Here is a 24,858-nt window from a genome sequence, read left to right as displayed (position 1 = left end):
AAGACTTCTCAGAAGTTGAGAAGAGGCACGAATAATAGTACCTTTCTTCCTACCGTTTGCCTTGCTCCAACCCAAATGTGTAGGCTCAGCAGCACTCAAGCAATGTGCAGTGGAAGTGAAGCATCCAATTTGAAAGCGTAGATCTCTAATGAAACTCCCATATGATCAAATTCCTTGGTAACCAAAGTGTAAGTCGTGTTACGTAACAGAAAACGAACTATCAACGAACAGCATTACTAAAAGACAACAACCATTCTGGCTAGTTATATATATGCGGATGCACGTACAACACTGTCTGAATTATTGTCTTCATTGTTTGGGTTGAGCAGAAATGGCTCAGGGTAGCTTCCAGTTGACAAGTTGGCTTTAGAAGTCAAGAAATCAGTAACATATCGAGAGCACAAAGTCCTCAGCAGGCACCTACACCCAGATGTTGATAGAGCCTCGCTGGGTGTACACGCACATGTTCAGTACGAGAGAAGTTTACAAACATTTGTATTTCTTACGAAACGAAATAGAGAATTGTGGCAATTTACAAACATGGTCAACATTAGGCCTGTACCAGACCTCAAATTTGGTTTTGTCTGGTTCCTGTATGACACTCCAACACTTGAAGTCATTGGAGTGTCACATGGGAATCAGGCACAACAAGCACAAGGTAATGTTGTTAATTGGTGGAAATGATCTATTTATTGACTTAAACAGCATGCAGAGCTTCAACCCACGGCCACTACTTAAAATATAGAAACCTAAATTCTATATGGTATCTAAGTCATCAAACCTTCAAAGCGTGATCTACAGGCATGTCCAAATTGAAGAATGTCAGCATCTCATAGCAAACAGTCAATGTGCAAAAACTTAGCACTAATCAAAGGACTAAGAGGTATGACAATCTTGGAACCTTGGTCAAAGTTGGGGCTGGGGGCGAATACGTATCAGTTCAGCAGACATTGTGAACCATGCAGGTTCCAATTACTAGGCACCTTCAAACACTATTAGGTGTCTAATAGGTGCCTAGCTCTTTCAGAACCTACAAGGGCTGTGAATGGTGCCTGAATTAGAGCTCTTATGGTGTGAACACCGTGAGACCATGCCAAGGTCAAGTATGGGACTTGACTTGTTCTTCTGGTGCAAGTATTCCAGTATTCAGATATTATGTTAAGATATTCCCAATTTATCTCTTTGAATACTTTGAAATGAGAGTACTTGTATCAAGTACTGTTGCTGTATGTCTTTGTTATGACACTGTGCAACAGTCTAAAACTCCTGATTTTGGTAGTATCTACATAATTGTTTTCATCAGCAGTAAATCTTCTTTCCATTGAGCACGTAGTGCACTGTTGTGTTTTTTGCTTTGTTATCTCAACAAATGTAGCAGTGATGATTAACGGTACGGTCACCGCCATAACAGATGTGACTCATCCTCCTCTGAGGACTCATGGGAAAGCCTATGATTTTATTGAATACAGCCAAACAGTGAAAGTTGAGTTATGACCAATGTGCCAGGGGTTGTATGAATTCTGGTTAAGCTATGTGCCTCTATGGGTTTGGAAAGTTAGTGCTCTTTGTAACTTAGCATACTGTATGTGCAGAAGGTTTGGGTTTACAAACACCAGAGAGAGTGTGTGAATATTCGTGGTCTGACAATTTGTTCCCGTTTCCCAGTCATTTACTATGCAATAACTGGTTTAGGACGTTGCTAATGCACTGTTGTTTACTTTCAGCAATCTCACCTTCTAAAACAAGGGAAATCCAAGTGGGCTTCAGATGATGATCCAGAGTTTGCTTCTTGGTTGCCGCCTACTGGTTGGTCGTACATTTCCTTCTTAGTTGAACTGTGTGTACATTCAGTGTACTTGTGTTTCTACAGATCAAACTGGAGATGGCAAAACGTCATTAAATGACAAACTTGGATACTAAGTGCACAAAGAGTGTGTATTAGGCTGTGGCTAGGTCAGTTTGTGACATAGGAACTGTTTGAAGTACAATCAGACCTCAGAATTTCGACCATGTTTGTTGCACAGGTTTTTGGCAGACTAACATTACAGTCAGATTATTGTACACAGTAACAATGTAAATTGATTTCACGCGTACATTATCAGAAAGTGAGGTTGGATTATAGGGTGTCAGAATAATAATGTTTGACTGTATTGTAGAATACTGTTTCTGTAGTTGCTGGTGGGTAGTTACAAAGTTGAATATTTGAATAATGCAACTTGCCAGACTGCACTTCTAGCAAACTACTGGTAACTTACTCCACAAGAGCAGCTTAGTACGATCCTGCAGACTGACATCAGCTATCAACCTCTGCCAAAGGTGTGATAGTGTCTGAGTACTCTTTCATCTTTGTAAACTGCTCACCGTGCCAAATCAAGTAGCAATTTTTAGCGACAACGTAGTAAACCGGGTATTCTGGAATAGTGTTTCAAGCTGCTTGCTTTTTTTTCTTGAGAAACCATAGACTGATGTGCTCATATTACACTATTGGGAGCTTGTTACAGCATGGAGCTTGACACAAATTTGTGCAAGATGCTCACCCATATGATTTGGGATTGTACATGTGTATATACGGCAAAAGTAGTAAATGCTGCAAGTATATGTAGGAACGAGTACAGTAATAGCGTTATTATCACTCCACGCATAATTCCACCAATATACCTACACATTGGTCAACATAGTACTTCCTAAATACCTCCAAACTACCTCCATTAGCTTCAATAAATTCAACTCTATCTTAGCTTGCTTGATATTCTGTTACAGTACATCAAAATCATATGATAAACATTTACAGTGACATTTATGCATTTTTGCAGACAGAGCCTGATTGTTGAGACTGGTGGACCTTCACGTTACACTAGAAAGAGAGTCAAAGTTTCCAATAATATAAAGTGATCTGACTTGTACAGAAACGGTGATCTATTTACCACAAGGAGAACAGCTGCTTCAATGACATCCTCTAAAGCACTGCAACACTGATAAACTCCCATGTGGTACTAATGACTACACACACACATAACCCAGAAGTTTGATAAGAATTTAACGCCCAGCTCACTGTTCCCATCCAGGTGAATAAATGGTGATTAAGAAGACAGATATGCAGCACCTATAGACAGCAATTCAAGAACTGTGAAATCAAGGCACTTCATAAAGCATTGATTTAGAATTTCACTGCTCTCCAGCTCCTCCACTGCAGCATGTACATGTATATCTTCGCTTTTGTGCGTGTTCATTAATTAACAGAGAATCAGCAGCTTCTTGCCTTCCAGATGTCTTACATTGTGCCAAGAAGACAACACAAAGCTTGTCCTTCTAAACTTAGTATACTGCTTGTCATGGCAGTTATTTCGTCTGGCATAAACTCCATGTCCACCCAAAGAGTAAACCATTGCATGGTCAGAGCCAAGTTTTGCAACCGCAGCATAAACTTGACTTGCATGGCATAATCTTGAAATAATACAGAGAAACATGTTAGTAAACAAAGGTGATAAACAAACAGGACAGACCCGCGGAGTGAAGCACTAGCCTAAAGTACGCAGTCATCCCTGCTTTATATCTATGTGATTGTATCTATACTGCATGTATATGCACATATATGGGGGTCATCTAAAGTTAATTAACCGACAGACAACTAAAGCGGGGGCCAGAAGTTTTTAGCAGGTGTATCTTGCCAGGGTCACATCAAACTATGCGGATCTCGGCAAATTTTGGCATCTCTCCCGAACTGGCACCTATCAAATGGCTTTCTCTAGAGCAGCATGCAGTCTCTGTTACTGGAAGTAGTTCCATGAGTGTGACACATTTGCAATTGTGTAAAAGAATAGTGACACACGTATACCTACATTGATGCTTTCACAACAAGTAATGACCTGCGTGTGCATTGTGGATGCAAAATTAATTAAAATAAATGTTTATTGAATGTTGATGTCAAATAATTAACTAGCTAAGCCGACTAATTAAGTTAAGTAACTTACTAAACGTAATTTGCGCATGCGCTTAGATTAGAGGACGAAGATTTTACGCAACGGTTCACATAATTATATATGGGTACAGGGGTTTCCAGTGAAGCTCTCTTTGATGCCGTGTGTGCAAAGGATGTAAGAAAAGCATCGGTAGCTCTCGAGAAAGGAGTAGATGTGAACGCAGTAGCAAAAGTGATGGTAAGAATTGATTGATGTGTAAATTACACATCTAGTTTGTAGAGTAGAGAGGTCGGGTTCGACGTTGGTAAATGAGGAAATGTATGAGAAAGTGACGATCATTTACGGTGTTGAGGTGGCGTTGGTTGGAAGTGCCGCCTTGTTTTCTCTCGACCGGTACTGTACTAGTGCATGAATCGTTTCGTCTCATGCTCTCCTACGTCGTTGTTTTGCTGTCGTTCGAATACGGTCACGCCCTTTACACGTGTCACGTGACCTACACTCCCCAAACTTCATTGACTTTAGTAGCCAATTGTGTATTTTGTAGACACGATATGGTGGTGTGTATGGTTTTCCATCAGCGTTGCATGTAGCATGTGCTAATTCATCAATTGACTTGGTGGATTTGCTGCTGCAACATCAAGTAAACATAAGCTACCATGAGGAAAGGGTAAGTGCAAATTTTAGTGCAGTTTATCGTGTTTAAATAAATGAGTGTAGTTAGTAATGGTAATGGCATCTCTTTCCTGTGGTTAAAATGAATAGAATGGATGCTCATTGTATTTCTGCTTGTCTGATTGAACAGTTGAATGTATATGCCACAGAAAGGTGCTAACAGTCACAGTTACAATGAATAGTTGTTTTGTCAATTGAGAAATGATGTGAATGAGTGTTACAAATTCTTTATCTAATACTCTAGCATGCAGTCATCACTCTCAGTTTTACTCTCAGTTATCTAATAGCCTTTCCACACGAGTTCCTTCCAAGCCGAGCCAAGTCAAGCCAGTTCCTTGTTCACACAGCATTTAGAAACAGAGAACCAGCTCTTAATGGGTGTGTCTCTTGCTAAGCTACGGATGATCACGTATGTATTTGAAATGTCTGTTCTACCTTTCCTTGATCATGGATCAGCTATAATCTACTTGCATATTTCTCGATGGCATTATAACAATCAAATGCTGAAATACGTTGAGAATATTGGTTGTATTACTGAAAGTATGACGAGGGAGAGAAGTCTGACTACATGAGAGTACACAGTTTGGCTTGGTTACTGTTCACACGGTGAATGTCATGCTGACATGGCTGTTTGAGGTGGGCCATTCTAGTGCGGCTCGGCTTACATTAACACAACCTTTCAAAAATGAGCCAACCCATGCTGACTGTATTGACCCAGTTACAAGTGCTCGTGTGAATGGGCTATAAGTACAGTGTTTTCATGTGATGTACCTGTTGTGCATGCCGATTCAAATAGACTTTCTTTAATAAATATCTATGTACTTTAATATACATGTCAGCATCATCAGTGACCCTAACTGAAACCAACCTCAAACACTAATAATTATTTGATGCATGAGCAAACACTGTAATTTGGGTGTCAAGACAGATTAAGTGATGACAAAGTTGCAATGGCAATGTAACAGAATTTGACGTGCACGTGTGTTGTGAGCAGCTTACTGTAATCTCTTGTTGTTTGCTGTTTTGTATCTCATTTCATCTTCTTGTTTTAGGATGGATCAACACCTTTACATCTTTCCTGCTCAAGCTATTACTATTATGATAATCATCTGCCAATTGTCAAATTGTTGATATCATCAGGAGCTGATGTGTCAGCAGTGAACAAGGTCAGTGTACATTGTTGTGTTTCTTACAGTATATCTTGCTAATGTGGACTATGTAGCTCACATTTGGTGAAGCTTAATCTATAAATGGTGACAGCAGTGATTGTGAACTCTGCCTAACAATTAAAGATATTCGGAAATGTTCCAAGAAGCACAAACACATAAACAACGAACTTGCTAGAAGTAGAAGGTGGAAGCATGTAGGGTTGAGGTTGCTTAATATTAATCTTTTCATCCAACAAGCTCAATCACATAATTTTGTGTGAACACAGAAAGAAAACTTTGCTGTTACTGGGGTGATCGTACTCTTATGTGCTTTCAAACAACATTATTTGATGTTCTGTATTGTTTGTTGATACTTAATTAATGAATTAGTGAGCTTATCTTATAATATCAAACATTAAGACATGGTTGTGTTCATATGGCTTTACTGTAAGCAAGATGTTGAATAGAATTGGACAGTGTGGGAAAGTGAACTGCACTGCAATGAAGAAGCCACCAGTATTTGTAACATTGCAATTCCCTGCAGACTATGTTGTTACTAAAATTTATTTTAGTGAATAAGTGGATATCTTATGCTCAGGATTGGTTATGCTGTAGTTGAAAGTGTTCTCTGTCGGTTGTTGAATGGGTCACTTTGCTATCTTAGCTTGATAAAAGATGACAGGTGTGAGCAGTCATAACTCCAGGCGCCCATGCTCTAGGGTTACAGTAATATTTTTGTGGACAGATCAGGGTTCTAGCCAAAGCGTGGCGGTAGGGTGGGGCTTCCTAAAAGGGCGTGTTCTTTATAAAGAGTGTGTTTTGATGTGGTTATGGTTTGTCAGAAACGTAGCTTATTAATAATCAACCTAGTCAGAATAACTTGGCTGTTTTTAAGATGATCTTTGGGGCAAGAGAATTAGCTGTTTGCATATCAATATTTTGTAAGGGACAAGTGTGTTTATATAGAAATGTCACATCCTCATTCAATTATGATACTTCCCATTTAATCATCATGGTTTGTAATAAGATCTGTTAGAGCACACAGCACCAAAACAAGAGCATAGTAAATAGCACAGTAAATAGCACACCTGCTGATACTGTGAACAATGAGTAGTGCAACCTTGTGTTTCCTATCCTTGTACTAGTGAACACAGCCACTAATTCCAACTGAAATGTTCGTTCACATGGCGTGGCGGTCAATCCCAAAGCATGGCGGGCATCTCATTTTGAGAAGTAAAGTGTGGCGGCTGGTCACCCCTTAGTATGCCTGGCTAGAACCCTGAAGATGGAGGGATGGACAATTGGAATGCAGAGCATACTGTCAGTGTTATTGTTGGTGTTCATTAGTTAGTTATAAGAAACAATATTACATAAGGACATTGAGGGACGTTGTTTGTATTGTAGTAGAGTGGTATTGTAAACTATAATGGTGAAGTGATGGTGTTGTTAGTTGGTGGTGTGACTGCATGGAGGTGGGACTGTATTTAGTGAAATCATACATTGATAACAATTATGTTTGAGGTCATGATTATGATGTTGGAATTCATGGAGAGTAATGAATTATTATCCTCATTGGTCAGTCACACGACAGCATATGACATGGCTACGTGTTTGTTGTGAATGATGACTGAAACAGCAGTGAACGTCAGTTTGCTTAATTAAAGTGTGAGCAGTAATAGAATAAGTTGCTCTACTGTGTGGTACAACATCTGAGATGTTTAGTCAACTGCATGACGTTGTCTTATTCATATTATCTTTCTAACATTCACTTTTATCACACACTTTCTATGCTGATTGTGCGTTGTGTATGTACTGGATAATAGGCTGATTAACTATTTATTGAGTATATGTACTGTGTACTGTGTGATACTGTTATGTTTATTGCACTAATAATACTGTCTATTATTGAACAGAGAGGACAGACACCATTACAAGCTGCAGAACAACAGTTGCAAAAAGACTGGGGTGATCCGACTAAAGAAAATCGTTCTCAAATTATTTCTTATTTGAAAGAATTGAATGAGAATGTATGAACTGATTGTCACACAGTATAGGTTCTGTGTAGTGACTAGTGGTTGTGTGTGGTTAGAGTTCTGTTGCAGCTGGAAATTCAGCGTCAAACATCGCAGATAGTACAACTGCAGTTGCTGACAACGATCATCCAAGTTGCTGACAACGATCATACAGAAACCTTGATACCAATGAGACTTGGCTGCGATGTTAATGTGCCAGTCCTGAAGAGGCAGTCAGCCAAATGGTGTCATCCTTGGTCACCACAGTAAGAAACTGGTGCAGCAGGAGCATTTTATCCAAGCCATATTGTATTAAAGTGGACAATGCACATTGGCATTGTACTAGTGCCTCATCAAATGCCATCAAATGCATCAATGTATCAAATGTATGCCAGTACTGTACGTACAAACTTTCACAACATATCAAAATTGCACTTCCAATCTCTTTTGTGCTTTGAGCCATAATAATAATAATATTGTCAGAAACATCTTCAATCTACTTAAGTGGCAGTAGTTAGTTGTGTTGCTTCTTGAAATCAGTAAATTGGCTAGACTTTTTTATGGTACTCCAGCACCTAGCAGCAAATCGAAACCTGCAGCCAACAACTGTTTGCACCAATGCTTACATAGAGTAAAATCCATTATTAACTGACCATTGCCGTTCTGTCAATGGTGGCTGTTTGATGAATCGTGACCCTGACAGGTGAAATATCTGATTTCTAAATGTCTCTGCCAGTAGGTGAAAGCTGGGATGTCCTTTATAGTGTGGTATAGATAAGAGAAAAGACCCTAAAAATAGCCAAATTTTATTTTCAATGAATTTATTAGGCAAAATTATACAAACACAAAATGACACCAAGAACAATACATGTACATATGTAAATAACCACAGGAAACAAACACTCCAAACTGGCTGCTTGAATTTAAAAACAGTTCTAGACTAAAGTCACTCTAGATACCCATTGTATCCTACTTTCTGTGTGATCTTCACTGCCCCATACTGTTGCAGAAAGAACGTTTGTTCCTGAACCTTTTATGTAGCAGTTCCTATGGTAGCAAGAGCAACTTTTACTCTCAGAAATGTGTGGTGCTATTAATGTATAAACTCTTCAATAACTGTAGCATGAAAACAGGGTCCTATAACAGCACGTAAATCTTCATGAGTTAGCTTCCTTGGTTACTGCTACATTTATGCCATTTGAACTGCAGTCCTGTGGCTTGAAAGACACATCAAAACTCGATTGCAGTTCAATTACTGTGAACAACCGATCATCACAAATACTGCAAACATGTACAGACAAGAAATACACCAACAGTCAAGAAACCCAGCCAAAACATCTAATATATGACTGCTGCTAACAACACAAGTGTACTTCTGCACGTTCTGCTATAGTAACTAAAATGACCCACAGAGAATGGGTCCACATAACACAGTCTCATGGTGAAGAACATGTTACCTTTTACTAGCACAGTGCATATTCTTTGCATGAGATACACTTGATAGAACACCTATCTTACTAAGTTTGCATAGTCTGTTCTCGGTCTTTCTCTGCTGCGGGGGGAGATGACCGGCTGGACACTCGAGCCTAGTTCTCTGTTGGCAATGCTAGGGTTATGGATGCTTTCTCCAGCATTGAAAAAATCTTAAAAGTGAAACAGCCAACTATTGCAACACTTCAGATTAGTAAAGCCTCTCACATATAATGCTACATTCATACACACGACGTCTGCTATTCACACCACCATAAAAAATGTGACCTATTCTCCTAGTGACATTATCAGACATCAACACAACTCTCAGTTAGATACATGCTACATTCTCCGGGCCACCAAGAAGCATTAGGAGTAAATTGTTTCAGGAGTCACTTCCTCAAAGGGAACCTGAGGGTTGTCAAATGGACTAAATCTTGACTACGACCAAAGCGTGTCATCAACCATGTTCAATCTCAATTAAGTTAAATTTGCATGACCATGATTCAAGGACACACACAAAGATATTGTGTCTTATGTGTATTAGCTTTAGTAGTCCCAAGAAAACGCCTGGAAGTATTAGTAAGTTTCAATGACTAAAACAGTAATCCATACACATTGACCATGAAAACATCACTCCTGCCACTGATTATGCTTTTGTAACATTTCATTTTAAAAAAATTTCACATTCACCATTCAACATGATTGACGACATAAATCAGACATAAAGTTCAAGCCACTTTACAGTTCACACTTCTAGTGTGAAATAAACACAAAAGTAACCTGGAAAGGGAAGACACATTTAGCTAAAGCCACATTGGTGCTTTGTTCATCATGCTTAACATAACTTCCTACAAGCACCTACAGTATCTAAGTAAGGAAACCAATTATTCAAGTTGTGATTACTGTATTACCCTGCATTTGCTGCATGCCGGTATAAGCGAGGTTAACCAAAACTTACATGAGGCAGTTCTGGATCGGCATGCCGGTATAAGATGGGTAAGTGGTGAGATGGGTGGTACTGGTGAAGACAAGTCAATAGATATTAACATCCGTGCATGTATAATCCACGATGGCAGAGCCGCATGGCACTTTCAAGAGGCAGGAGAGAGACACGATTGCCGTGGAAGAGCATCAAACAGCATTGGAAGCCACAGTAGTTTAGCACGTGAAAGAAAATCATACACCATTGCCACAAAACTGCACGTACTTTGAAGCAGTCGTTTGACCACGCATTTTGCTACATGCTGCTAAACCCCGGAGTATACCAGCACCCTTGTCAACTTCAGCGTATACCGACATGCAGCAAAATGCGGGATAATACAGTATCAAATATGAGTCACACACATGCAAAGAATGTAGAAAAATCTGTAAGGTCTGCATGAATAAATCTAATCTGTGCAGTACATGGATAATCATGCCAAGTAAACATTCTAGAACATGGGCAATACAATAGAAAGCCAGCATCAACTGTTAACTATTGGCAGTAATGTTTCCTTGGCTCGCCATCCTTTCTTGCAGTATAAAGATGGTTGCAAATACTATCAGCTGCGTCCTTTGCACTCCATAATGAACAAACATCAGACTATATGAAATTCCTTGCTGGTGAAAGCTAAGTTAATTAATAGTCGACAACATCGCTAAAAGCTTCCTCCTACATTTCTTTGATTTCTGAACAAGTAATTCTACTGCCATTACCCACTTCTGCACTCTGTGTGTTCATTTGCTAAGATCAAAATTGAAGTCTGTCTACTATCCAAGCTCAAGTACAGTAAATGAACTATAATTGAATGATCATAGCACGCAGAGGACTCAGATCAATGATTGCCTGATTCTCTTTCTTTAGTTGACTGACTCGAATAATTGGCAGAACATACTACAGTAATATTTCCAACAATCTCCACCTTGTCAGCATAATAAAACGCAGAAAAAGTAATACACTGTATAGAAATTTAGTTCTGCAACTGTCATCAGTTCATCGATTCATCGTACTATATTGCCAATGTCTCATCATGCCTCTGAGAAATTGGCAGAATAACCCACAGTCAAGTACATGTGTATAGTTAGTTGTACATACTGTACGTATGTGCATACTGTACATACTATATTTCTGACTTTGGTACAAACATAGTAACATTGCTGCAAACTGGATAGTGAAACATGTTTGTTAACCTAAAATACATTATCTAGCTATGGTCTGCTCTGTAACAGCCATAAATAACACCATGTGCATGCATATGCACACACATGCATGCAAACGCACACGCACACATGCAAGTGCATGCACACGCGCACACACACACACACACACACACACACACACACACACACACACACACACACACACACACACACACACACACACACACACACATGCACGTGTGCGCACCTCCATTCTTTACTTCTTTATCCAACTGAGATGATTTAGGAAATAGAAACAGATTGAGATCGGCATTAGACACTTGAATTTCATTGATGGAAAATGGTAAAATGCCACTAGTCATCATTGATGCACCAGAGCTTGTTGTCAGTTTAGTCAAACGGCTTGACTCCATATCAACTGCTTGATGCAAAAAAGCTACTCTCTCTCGTTGAAAATCAGTACCATTAGCTTTGTTATACACAAACACTAACAAAACACAACCAATGCCATTATGTCATAAGACTGTTGCATTCTAATGTAATCTCTATTCTAAAGGTTAGATCGCATGAAGGTTACACCTAATTATGATTCCAAGTTCATATAGCGAGAGCTTACATAATCCCACAAAAAATAAATTTAGTTTAGCAAACTTGCATAAAACACATGGTTAGCCACTGGCAGCAATCAGGTCTTCCTTCCAAAAAATTAAATTGTGTGGTTACAAACAAGATTGCCAATGTCACTTTCACTACCACGATCCTGTGAGTACCCAATTCTACATCCTAATTAATCTCAATTTCCCTCAATGTCTTACACAGTTGATCACCATCATCACTTTAACTCATATTTTTAACTGAACATATCCCACCAGTAGGATGTTCAGAGCTGGTGAATCTCATACACACTGCACTTTCTCCGAACCAAGCTCATGTCCCACTGCTGGGTTGTAGTTCCACAAAAATACCCATCTAATTAGCTCATTTCAGTCTAACACTGGTAATTATTTACACTGTCGCTTCCACAGCTATGAGCGATAAGCCTTTTAAAAACCACGTAAAAACTGTCACAAAAAATTTATGATTTTAGATGCTATTTTAAGCACGCTATGTGTAAATCTATCTAAAATTGTTGTTTCACGTGACTGCAAAGTCAGTAAGGATCTCTCATCATCACATTATAATAACAATAGTTATCACACACACAAATAGCACTCATGGTTATGCAATGTTAGGTTCCCGTATAATGTCGTAAACTATGAAACCAATTGATTTCGCGTTAGTTGTTGCAGGCAGGTACGTTCTGTTGTTTATTTCCGACAAGACCTGGCAATTGCAAACATGAATTAAAACTGTTCTGGTAAAACTCTTTCATGAACGTTTTACAAATCTGATTGTAGTTTGTCCACTGTCTCTGGTTGCCATGTACGACAAATCACAAATATCACAAATACTGCCACATGATTGGACTGCACTAAAAGCATGGCACACTCCTGAGCACGACAGACCTAGTCAGCCAGCCAGCCAGCCAGTTACAAACATAGGTAGATGTTGCTCCAGTCATACACAGTTTGAGTACACTACTTGCTAAGTCATGTGACTTTTACAAAGTCCTGTTTCTTATGGCTCATAGCTGAAATACAACATATTTAATCATTCTTACCAACGTGTGGAACAAAGTCTTCCTGCACATCAGTCAACTGAGACCTTCTCAGACAAAAAACAAAAGTGGCAATAATTCAATCACAGTAAAAATATCACAATGTATTACCCTGCCTGTCTTTGACCTGGTGGAGTTACAGCTGATAAACCAGTAGGCTTCAACATTTCTGCAGTTTCAAGAAACCTGACCAACAAATGCAATAAGCATATATATATATATATATATATATATATATCCCATCTGTGTAACATCTAAGCAGAGAACTGTTGATTGTCTACATCTATTTGTTACTAATGCATTTCCAGCCCTATTTGTTTGTCTACAAAACTACAACAGCACTACTAATATCAAATAAAGAATAACAGAAGCCAAGATATTATCCACTAAAAAATTGTTGATGAAATCATATGTGAAAACTGTAACGCATTCAAAATGCCACTGATTAGCATTAGCACTACAAACAGTAGATATATTACCTGAAAAGCTGCTGGTCTACATTGTCCGTAACCACTACAACTACATGACACACTGACATAATGAAGGATGCCACTTGCAGTGACTAAAATAATAAAAGATAAAATTTCCAAATATACGATAAATAGTAAACATGTCACAACATAACCTGAATCTCAATAGATTTATCAAGTGTAGCATCCGATGGCAGAAATCTTTCTTTTGTCAACTGCTGAAACAAGACTGACGAGCTCATGATAGGCTGAAGCGACACAAAATCAATGCACTCAAACACAATTAACAACAAACAGTAAACCAAATAGCAGTTCCACCTCAGTATCTAGAAGCAATATTCTTTCTGTTGTTGCTATCAAGTCTATTCCAACTGTCTCGTGGCTAGCATGCATCTATAAAGAGACAAACATTCTAGCAACAATAACATATTTCTAAATTTCAACTAATGGATACCACAGTATCCTACTACAAACAAAATGTTATATGCTTTGCTATACACACATACATATAGACAGCAAGCCAATCCTCCTTTTATCAAATGCCTAAAGCTAGGTTTACAATATGATGCTGATGACGCTCGTGTAAAGACGCCGAGTAGGTGTCAAAATGCTGACGCTGTACCATTTACAATATCATTTAATGAGCGTCAGCAACGAGCCAATACGTGCATGCTCATCATAATCGGATACAAAAGTCTGTGATTTGGTTTTCATTTCCTGAGTTTCTCCCTCACCAAGTTGTCGCAGAGACGCTTCCACATTATTTGGCAGCCTGCTGCTGGGAGCCTGGTTTTTTATACATTTTCCAAGCATTTTTCTTACGCCTCTCATCTCTAAGCTACCGTGACTTGATCTGCCTCAAGCAGCCGTACGTACCTACACATACACTTTCGGTAGGCTTCTCTTCCATAGTTTACTTCCGGTTATTTCACTCACGGATTTGATCTCTGATTTGTCGACAAAAGGCACGTGCTTCCGGTAGACGCTACCACAATTCCGGTTTGGATGCTAGAGTTGAATTTGAATCAACTCTAGCGTCGGTGATGCTGACAACGCTCATGACGCAACGTGCAAGTGTTTACAATATGACGCCTGCCTGAGTGTTGTCGCTAGCGTCCTCATCAGCATCCTCGCTAGCGTCGCGAGCGTTGCCAGCGTCATATTGTAAACCTAGCTTAACTCCATTTTTCATTTCACAAATGGCGTCAAGAAAGCTGCCCACTAATGCAGTCTGCAGCCACATGAAAAGTCAAATAAATCTATTCTTCAGCTACTATCTGCTCAAGCAACATTAAACTCATCTGCATTGAGTCTCAAGCATTAATTAATTGGCTTTCAAACTAAAAAAATATCATAAATGACTGAAGTAGTTCCGCAAGCCTTCAAATGTTAAAACAATTGGTAATTGGCAAAAACAGTTAGACACTGAAACATTTAACCAGCACTACTATGATTCTAGGCAAGAAGTCCTACAAACATTCACAACCATGGCCATAATCTCAAAATAAATGTTACAACCAGTGCAACTCTTACTTTATCTCTCTAGTACTTTGGAGAATAGCCTTGTGATAACCATCTAAACTTTATATTCTTAATGGTGCACTTGCAATATGTACTTCACTAAATGAAATCAATAGGATTTAATTAAACTGTCTACAAAAGTCACATTTGATAATCCAATGTTTCATTTGCAAATTACTCAAAAATCTAACTTTATTAGAGGTAGCATACTGAAATAACATTTGCAATCTATAGTAGCTAAGGCTGTGTCTCAACTTGTTGCTCTTTGTCTCCACTTGTCCATTTTATCCGGGCTATTAAAATAAATACCTGGGACTTTGTCGTACCGCACGAATTTGTTTTGTGCACATGTACCAGTATGTCAGAAGATGTGTGGGTGAAAGCATCTGAAGATGCATTGGAGGTGTCTGCAACGATGGTGGATGGAACGCTGATTGTGGGAGAGGCAAGATCTAGAGGAGGAAGGCGACGTTCACCTGTCCAGAGTGAAGAAGAGACTGTGACTCTCCTGAGTATTTGTGGACAAACTGAAACTCAGACGGATTCGTAAAATGGGCAGAAACTGCCCAGTTTGGAATGACATTGATAGGGAGATGGAAGACAATGGATGTGAAAGGACAGTACATGAAATCATTGTAAACGCAGAATACATAGTCTCGAGGACCATTAAGAAAAGATTAAAGATGGGACAGTAAAAAACTGGAAGAGGGACAAGATTATGGATAACGTATGGAACAGTTAGTAATCAATTAATCTACTGGCAGAACTGTAATGTACAAAAGCTAGAAGGAAATATGTTAGATTTTAGGACTCGGAATTTGTGTCCCCTGTCTCTGTAATGGGGAGCATGGTGCCTGATGGTGACATGGCAGACTGTTCTTGTTCTCTCAGGTTCAACTGTAATGAGTAATGTGTTTTGACAATTTCTAACATGAGTACTATTTGTAGCATGGCTGATGATAACAGCAGAGAAGACAATAGCTTATTCAGGTTGAATTCCACTAACTTATAAGGAAGCATCCTGTTGATATCGTCCACTGTTGTTATTAGTAGCATGTGGTCATCAGACTAGTCCCTCTTCTATGTCAGCATCTAATGATCAAGCACCTGCAATTGAGAGGGATGTTGAAGAAGGCTCGGATACCACTCCTCAGAGAAAGAACATGGCTGATGACAGAAGTGAATCTGACAGTGTTTATATTAAAATATACCAACATTGCATCGCGTCGCATCAATGTTCTACATCTGCATAGGTGGAAGCAGAGGACACAAGAGAGGAAAAAGAAGAAAGGAATACAAAGGAAAGGAAGAAGAAATGAAGAACTAATGCAGTTGATGACAGCAAACTTAAGCAAGTTAGATGATGAAATGATGGTACAAGAGGCAGCAATGAGAAACGAGAAAGAGGAAAGTAGAAGGAAGTGGGAAGAAGAGCAGAACATTAACAAATGACCTTCATGAAGAACCTCATGCAGGGAGTTTTTGAGACAACAAAAAAGTAGATTAACAGGAGATTGATTATACAGAAGACGAACTAGTTGCTGTATGTTACTTTAGTCTGTCTATTACTGTCTGCCTGTTACTTTAGCTGAGGCTGTACTGTATTTAGAATGTCACATCAGATAATCAGCTACTGCTTGTCTTATAGTGTAAGCTTGTCCCCTGAGAATGTTGTGTGCTTGGTCATCAGCACCTTGATAGTGATAGTCTCGTGACTGATGAAGCCAATCCTCGTCAATATGATATCCATGAACCAAGCAATAGTTGTGAAGTGTGCAACAAGACACAATTGTTGTGATTGCATTCTGCAAGTTGTTATCTAAACATTTGCTTAGACATCTCCATCTTCCCTTTAACATACCAAAAGTGCACTCGACCACCATGCGTGTGTGCTATTATGCCTGTAGTTATAATTTCTCCTTTCAGCTGGCATAGTTGCACTCTCTAGGAAAGGTTTTAACAGCCACGGGAGTAAGGATAAGCGGAATCTCCCAGTATCACAACACTGACATCCATGTTAGATATATTCCTTGTACTTTGTTCAGAAAAGATTCCAGAATGTTGGGATACAAAGGGCTGTTTGCAAACACACGGGCATCATCAACGCTCCCAGGATATCCAACAAAAATGTCTGTAAACTGCATGAATGGGTCAACTAGCATCTGTAGCTGGATAGAACAAAAGCCTTTTCAATTTACATAGTTTTCGGGGCATTCTGTGGGAGCCTTTATTTCAACATGTGTTGCATCTATTGCCTCTGCTACCTGAGGGAAGCCACATATCCTTTCAAACCCATCAATATTCATCTGAATTTCTCTTCCACGTGGCAGTCTGACATAAGACTTGAACAATAGCTGCACAATGGCATCACAAACTCCACGTGATATCCGATGAGCAGTCGATCTGCCAATACCAAACAGACGTCTTATGATCCGATATTCACTGGTGCCACTAAATACACCAAAGAGCCACAACAACTCTTTTCATTACCCCTACAGGTCTACGAAACGAGTAATCTGTCTTTCCAACGCTGGCCTCAGGTCTCTACACAGAAACAGAAACATCTCTCTTTTCATTCTCATATTGCGTTTCCAATCCCCTAGAGTCCACTGACGACAAACTGTGTCTTGCAGAAACTGTCGTTCCTGTCACAGCACTAGACAGTCGGAGATCGTCTTCTGGTCATCTCGAGAACAATCAGAGACACACGTCTCTGTCTTCGCCAAAGATAGCGATTAAATTATCCCTGTCTCCGAACACTCTGCATCAGTCTACACCATCTCTGATGTTGTCTCATTCTGTCTTCTTCCAATAGTTTCCAAAGAAAGAGAAATAACAGTGCAAAAGAACAAACATTCATCGTCGTAAATGCACGTTACTATCACGTTACTATCACGTGACTGTTAGATCTAAACCACTTTCATTAAACTACCTCTGAAGCATGCTAGCAAAAGCTGTTTAGAATTACAGTTAAACAGGTTTAATGCTAGTAGAGACGCTATGATTCTTAAACATGTTCAGACTTAAACAGGTTTTAAACATGTTTAGACGCGCCTAAGAGATAGTCAACAAGGCCAACTCTCCTATTCTAGTAAATTGGCAAAGCTTCTGGGTGGAGTTGTCTTAGCTGTTTGATAAAATCTGCAACGATGAGTTAACTGGCACTGTTAGTAAATCCACACTTTTAGACGAAATCAGTAATTCACCCACTGCATACATGCTAATCATATATCTACATCACTATTGCATACATAAGTACTGATTATATAGTGTTTAGACAAACAAGAACAAATGACTAAGACCAAAAACAGAAACAATCGAGAAGTTGCCAATCCAAACAGAAAATCAGGTTAAAGTTGCAAATAATATCATTAAAAGGACTGATAATTGACTTTGGCAAAACTACAACTTCTGTTGTAGATCAACCAGATACCAGATACACAAAAGAGATTGCACCCTTGACAACAAGACTCGCTTACACACTTTCCACTATTAGTCAAATCTTTGTTCACACAGAGAAACAAGATGGTTTCATTAAGTCTGCTGGCTGTCAGTCACAGCTACTACTTATTTTGACATTCTCTGTCTGCATTTCTAACCACCAATTCTGCACCCACAGCAACCACATTTCATCTCACTACACCAACTGGAGCCTAGCTGGCATCTTGACCGTAAAGACTAAATCCAAAACTGTGCAGCAATACAAAACTACAGTACAACAAGATTATACCAATGTTTTGGGCAATGTCATATATATAGCTCTCATTTAATCAATAAAAACTGTGACTAACATCATGTACATACTGCTGCATTATCAACATGCAACACACCTGTGTTTCTTCACTTTCTGCTTTGAAAAATCTGTAGACACCAGTCTTAAGAACATACATACTCCTGTTGTTACTATAGTTACCGTGTGCTAGTAGCTGAGCGTGCCCCTGCTAGCAAAGACATGATCATCGATTTTCCTACTGCTTGATGACCAATCACACCAACAACAAGGAAATCTGTCTGATCCAAAAGCATCTGCCACAAATACCATGAATTAATCATTTATTGTATCATGTAAATTGAAACAATAAGGTTGACAACACTGCTACAATTACCATACCATCACCATATACAAGATGAAACAATGTGATTGTCATTCAAACAGTGTATTTACTATGACAAACTGTTCTTTTAGTACTTGTCACAACACATTAACTAAAAAGCTGTACCAAAGAGTAGTTATAAATATTTACACAAGTGTTCGCTATTACTAAACTAAGCAATTTGGCCAAAAATAAGTCCATGCCATAACTGTAATTAATTGTCAGCTGCACAATACAGTCATTGGCATCCATATCACTGTCTTGAGAGACAATGATATTACACAATAATACAGTAGTGCTGAATACCAATAAAATTCTATTTTGCTTTCCTCCCATTGGTTAACTGTGCTTCAGCTTTAAATTGTAAGCAGTAAGCAGTAAACTGTTATGGCAGAGGTGTAGCTACAATACAGGCACATGAGGCAGGTGCCTCGGGTAAAAATGGAAGTGGCAATCTTTTTTAACAGCCATAAAATTCTTCCATGCTATATAACTGCATCGACGACATCAGAATTGGAAGCTATTGAAGCTTGGTATAGTCCACATATGCCCAGAACAGAAACCTTTCTAGATAAAGTTGAGGTGTAGAAACACAAGTGTGAGAAGTTGAGAGTTACTAGTAGCACAATATCTCTAACTGATGCGATAAATATTGCAGACAAAGACTACTACCTCAATATGCATGAGATTTTGAAGTTGATGTTGACTGCCCCTATTGGCTCAGTACCGTGCGAGCAATCGTTTTTGGGTATAAGAAGATTAAATGATTGGAGCCCATCTACTATGACAGAGAGAAGGTTGACAGGCCTTGCTCTTCTTTACTTTCACCATGACAAGGAAGTGGATCACGAGAATGTGCTAAAACGGTTTGACAGTACAGGACACCAAAGAATCAACTGTTTGAACTTTTACAGATTGATAAATTTGGTGTGTAGCACAAACTTTTGCATTTTATGTTTAACTTGGTTTTTCTGTCAAAGTGAAGTAATAGCACCACACCCACATTCTTGGTTTTGTCTGCAGTTAATATTAACTTGTCTCGGATAAAATTGATGGCTGGCTATGCCACTGTATGGTAGCTACTGTTTGATGTTTGTCATCTATGTACTCTATTGCAGCTAACTACAGTACGGTAAGATAAACTAAAGACTGTATCTTTGTTGACTAATCACATAGATACTGTTACAATACATAAAACTCAGTCATTACACTCACTTTTACACATGCACATTCTAAACTAAGTGGTATTTACACAAGTGTATGTTACACACAACATAAATAAAGTTACTCACAAATATCTTGTAAGTACACAAAATACACATAATGATCTCCTAAAGAGCAAATAAGGAGTAGACAAGTGATCTATGGCACTCCAATTACAATGGATATTCTGTATAGAATCTTGGACTTATTCAAATTGTTACACTGTGCTGAATACAAGACACAACTAAATGAAACTAGAACTACCAAGTAAAGCTATGTTTAAAACATCGCTTCCACAGCTATGAGCCTTTTCACACCACAATAGGATTGTCGCAAATAATTACAAATTTAGACGTTGCTTTCCTTTTTAAGCACCCTACACTACCTGTAAAATCTATTTAAAATCATGCAAAGTGATTGGTGTTTCTCGTGACAGCAAAGTCCACAAATAGTCTGTAGTCGTCAAAGTACAGTTACTGTAACAAGAGTTATCACATACAAAACATAAATATCGCTTATGGTTACACAATGTTATGTTCCTGTATAAAACACTGTAAGCCAAGAAAGAAATTGATTTTGTATTTATACTACTAGCAGTTGCAGACAGGTAAGTTCTGTTCAATTTCTGTCCAGACCAAGCAATTGTAAACATAAATTACACTGTTCTGGTAAATAACTCTTTCATCAATGCTTCAAAGATGAGACTGGCAGTTCGTCCATTGTCTATGGTTGCCATGTACAACAAATCGCAAATACTGCTAGGTGATTGGACCATATTAAGGGCATGGCACATTCCTGAGCTTGATGGACATAGTCATACATCCATCCACACGTCCAAGTACCAAGTAGTCACAAACCGAAAGTCATTCAAGCCATACATTTTGAGTACGCTGCTCACTAAGTCACGTCATATTTACAAAGCCTGTTGCTTATGGCTCATAGCTTATAAAAAGTCATCTCACGTTTGTGAAGCAGTTTACTGGTAACACAACAAGAAATCTAACTTCTAGTACTGTGACAGCTAGATTATACTTTATGTTACGTTTGTCAACAAGAAAACTAATTTCTATGTACCATGAAAGCTAGACTATACTGTATACTACATTCGTAAACTTGGTAATGTAAAAAAATTCACACAAACAATGTGAATACTATAATCAGTAAAATCAAATAACGCAATGTTGCAAACTGCACTTGACACTTACATCAGCTGCTCTGTCATCCCAATGCAAGCTGTCATCGACCACTTTTACAGGACGACTATCATTATATTGTGGAGTCAGCCTCAGTGAGCCACCACCAATACCACTCCCTCCACTCTGCTTCTTCTCAGGTGCCATGGCAAACCCAGCTGTTCTGATTCCTCCAACAGAAAGAGAGGTTTCATTTCCTGTACTTCCTTTACTGCCAGAAAATGCCTTCTGTTGAGGTCGATCACTACTAAGACCACCATGTGGATTACGAAGAGGAGTGAAGTGACTTGCTGAGCTGCTCTCTCCTGAATAAAGCCGACCACCTTGTCCACGTGTAGGCCTATATCTACCTCTCACATTGGAAGCATGCAATCTAGAGTATTCTTGTTCATTTTCTGATCTACTTGTAAGCTCTGTAGTTTCTGTTTGAAAGTGACCTGCTGTTAAATCAGATTCAGCTACAGGCAATGACAGGGGATCAGCAGACTTTGTAGGAGATTCTGACCTACAGATGAAATGTGCTGTAATAGGTAACAATACTGTACAACAATGTAAAAAATACATAGACATAAACGGGTAAACAAACAAGCATGCAAACAGAGTTACTAATAACATAATATGTATTCACAGACACGTGATAAACAAACACGACACAAAGAAGCAAACAACACACAAACAGACACACTCAGATGGACAGACAGACAGAGAATAGACCAATAAAGATAAATTGCAATGATGATTGTGTTTTACTGTAAATTTAGATCTTGTTGTTTCAGCTTATGTATTAGTTGTGAACTTATAAATTTTGTGATTTCGCAGTGATGTGTCATAGTTTGGTATTGAAAAATATATGTATTGACAGACAGACAGTCAGTCAAACAGACAGACAGACAGAGTGGACAACCGAATGCTGAGGACTTTATCAACTTCTGGTCCAAACGCTTCTGTTCAGCTCCAGAAGTGTAATTCTAGAGTCATCTCTAAAAAGCTATCTTCACTGTCTGAAGGCAACAGATATGACCTCTTTGCTACCCAGTACTTCAGCCACTAGCTGGTACTGGAGGCTTTGCTTGTACACTGTAGCTTTTTTAAGTGTAGTCCTCATTTTGTTTTTCACGAGTTTCAATTTAGCTTAGTTTAGTTGATGAACACTACTAGTAGTTGGACAGTACATAGTACCCTGCATTGCAAACTGTATCATAGATAAAGTTCAAATATATGTGATTGACAGAGAGACAAACAAACAGACAGACAGACAGACAGACAGACTGAGCACTTCGGTCGATGGGGAAAGCAGGCTGAAGCCTACCTTGATCAACTGTCAAAGAGATCCAGGGATGATGTGGAAAACCGGACAGGGCAAAATTTAAAGACTACTGGAGAAAGAGAATGGCCATCCAGCTTCAGAAAAACAACGCAAGAGTGTTCCTGCGGAAGAAATCCAGCTTGGTACAGGCATTCCCAAGCAACATCTCTGACTTATAAGCTAGTTTTTGTTGAACAGGGACATCTATGTCCCTCCCTTTACTTTGCTTAATTTGCATGTTGTTAGCAGTCGGACAATGTGAACTGTACTTAGCCTTTGCTTGCTATTGTATCTAACTTCATTTATGAAAATATACTACCACTGACAAACTGACAGACAGACAGACAGACAAACAGACAGATTGCTCAAGGTATATTGCCTGAAGTAGCTACTAAATTGCTGTCTTTCTACAGGTTGATTGCTATTCCCAAATCAAATGGCGACATACAACCCAGTAATCGGCGAATGTATTCGTCATCTCACTGCCAGAGCTCTTTGTGTTCGAATAAAAGCTCATTTTGCTAACTTCTTTTGTCCTATCCAGCCTGCAGTCCCTACAGAGAACGGTTCTGAACTGATTGCTTATCATATTAAACTGGCTTTAGAGAACAACCCAGAATGGATCGTTTAAAATCTGACATGAAGAATGCTCTCAACTCGGTCAGCAGACAGCATTTACTTCGAGAGATACAACAGTCCTTCCAATGCTATACAACCACACTTTCCAGATGTATAGAGGATTCAGTTCACTGCTCTACATGGAGGGTGGCACACCTGTCACAATTTCTTCTAAAGAAGGCTCCACCATGGCGACCCTTTGGGTCCAGCACTGTTTGCAGCAGCTATTCATACAAACCTGAGGGAGCTCCAAAAGGAATTCTCAGGAGTTACTATTCTTGCCTAACTGGATGATGTGTTTCTCTTGGGTCCTCCTGAGTCTTTTCAAGCTCTGAAGATGTTCTGTTCCATCAACCTGATTGTTTCTGATACCAAATGTGAGATTTTCTGTCCTTCAGGTGTCCCTGATGCCTCTGGCATAGATGCACCTGTGAATTTTGAAGGTTCAATGTTCCTTGGGACACCAATCGGTTCTGCCTCCTTTGTTGAATCATCGTGCTCAGAAGTCGCTCAGTCCGGTTCTTTGCTAAGTGACCAACTCACAAAGTTGAACCAACCTTAGACTGCAACATTGATCCTTCAAATATTGTCATGTCCCAAGGCTTGACCACCTGGCTCAAACAGTACGTCCCAGCATCTTGGCTCAAGCTGCATCCTTTCACAATCTTTGACACAAAAAAACTTCCTCTCTTATTCTGGATCATGACAGTGCAGACCTACCTTGGGAACAAGCATCTCTACCAGTACGCCTAAGGAGGGCTTTGGTATGCTGTCTCTCTCTCCACTATATCACGTCCTGCTTTTGTGGCATCGTGGATCCATTCAGATGTTGAGCTTCCACTTCGTTTTCCAGCACTGGTTTCCATCATCGACAACCTTAATTCAACGACCTTCTGGCTTGATTGGTGAGTCTCTTGTGAAGTCCTTGCCTCTTGACTAGGTCCTATCTAACTACTTAACAAGACCCAGAAACTTCAGCACAGGCTGTCGCATCAACTGTACACCTCCCAGTCACATGAGTTGATTGAACATTCACCCACTACTAGAGATACCTCGAGGCTGCTTCCCTTTCAAGGAAAAGGAGCCGATGCTTGGCTAAATGCATCTCCAACATCACAAGGTTTTGCACTCCAACCTTGAGATTTTTCGTTTGGCGTCCCTTGTAAGGCTTGGTCTTCCTATTCATCTGTCAGACTGGTTAGAAGCCTGCAACTGTGGTACATCATTAGATGATAGTGGATACCATCTCCTTACCTGCAAGACAAGAAGAGGGCCTGTCTGGTCACATGAGTCTATTGCAAGTGTTTGGTCTGATTGCCTAAGAAGCCTTAGCATTCACCACCGCCGTGAACTTTGGAACAGATATGTCTATTCCAATGCAAGTCTGACATTGTTATGTTTGATATCAACCTAGGATCGATTTTGCCATTGC

The 24,858-nt window shown here is 39.3% G+C and overlaps 2 protein-coding genes and 1 long non-coding RNA gene across 3 annotated transcripts; 2 read left to right on the top strand and 1 right to left on the bottom strand.

Moving 5' to 3' along the window:
* The first annotated feature begins 726 nt into the window (after positions 1 to 726).
* Positions 727 to 2,158, top strand: LOC134177292 (uncharacterized). The gene is made up of 2 exons (XR_009969463.1): positions 727 to 1,806; positions 1,871 to 2,158. It is a non-coding gene; the product is annotated as an uncharacterized LOC134177292 (long non-coding RNA).
* A 1,854-nt stretch (positions 2,159 to 4,012) lies between these two features.
* On the top strand, positions 4,013 to 8,247 carry LOC134176860 (ankyrin repeat domain-containing protein 54-like). The gene is made up of 5 exons (XM_062643534.1): positions 4,013 to 4,157; positions 4,465 to 4,587; positions 5,645 to 5,758; positions 7,654 to 7,767; positions 7,830 to 8,247. The coding sequence occupies exons 1-5, from the start codon at positions 4,041 to 4,043 to the stop codon at positions 7,911 to 7,913; spliced, it is 552 nt and encodes a 183-aa protein (XP_062499518.1). The 5' UTR covers positions 4,013 to 4,040; the 3' UTR covers positions 7,914 to 8,247.
* On the bottom strand, positions 8,203 to 24,161 carry LOC134177062 (nonsense-mediated mRNA decay factor SMG9-like). Its single transcript, XM_062643765.1, has 14 exons — positions 24,147 to 24,161; positions 23,984 to 24,091; positions 23,782 to 23,906; positions 21,515 to 22,007; positions 18,926 to 19,038; positions 18,843 to 18,873; positions 13,810 to 13,884; positions 13,647 to 13,739; positions 13,501 to 13,583; positions 13,133 to 13,207; positions 13,025 to 13,068; positions 11,612 to 11,851; positions 8,406 to 8,541; positions 8,203 to 8,345 (listed from the first exon to the last, which is right to left on the bottom strand). Exons 1-14 carry the CDS (start codon positions 24,159 to 24,161, stop codon positions 8,267 to 8,269), a joined length of 1,710 nt encoding a protein of 569 aa, XP_062499749.1. The 3' UTR covers positions 8,203 to 8,266.
* Positions 24,162 to 24,858: the final 697 nt, after the last annotated feature.

This window comes from Corticium candelabrum, chromosome 3 (assembly GCF_963422355.1).
Source record: "Corticium candelabrum chromosome 3, ooCorCand1.1, whole genome shotgun sequence".
In the NCBI taxonomy this organism is placed as follows: Eukaryota; Metazoa; Porifera; class Homoscleromorpha; order Homosclerophorida; family Plakinidae; genus Corticium; species Corticium candelabrum.
The sequence above is the reverse complement of the archived record's forward strand: the minus strand, read 5'-3'. Positions and strand labels throughout refer to the sequence as shown.

What these genes read in the sequence shown, in the direction of transcription:
- LOC134177062 (XM_062643765.1), bottom strand. An exon ending in GTAGACCAGCAGCTTTTCAG is followed by an intron (nt 13,208 to 13,500) that starts GTAATATATCTA and finishes TTTGTTGGTCAG; the next exon opens with GTTTCTTGAAACTGCAGAAA. An exon ending in CCATTGACAGAACGGCAATG is followed by an intron (nt 8,346 to 8,405) that starts GTCAGTTAATAA and finishes TGTTGGCTGCAG; the next exon opens with GTTTCGATTTGCTGCTAGGT.
- LOC134176860 (XM_062643534.1), top strand. Translation starts at nt 4,041, where the DNA reads ATGGGTACAGGGGTTTCCAGTGAAGCTCTCTTTGATGCCGTGTGTGCA. An exon ending in ACGCAGTAGCAAAAGTGATG is followed by an intron (nt 4,158 to 4,464) that starts GTAAGAATTGAT and finishes TGTATTTTGTAG; the next exon opens with ACACGATATGGTGGTGTGTA. An exon ending in TGAAAGAATTGAATGAGAAT is followed by an intron (nt 7,768 to 7,829) that starts GTATGAACTGAT and finishes GTGTGTGGTTAG; the next exon opens with AGTTCTGTTGCAGCTGGAAA.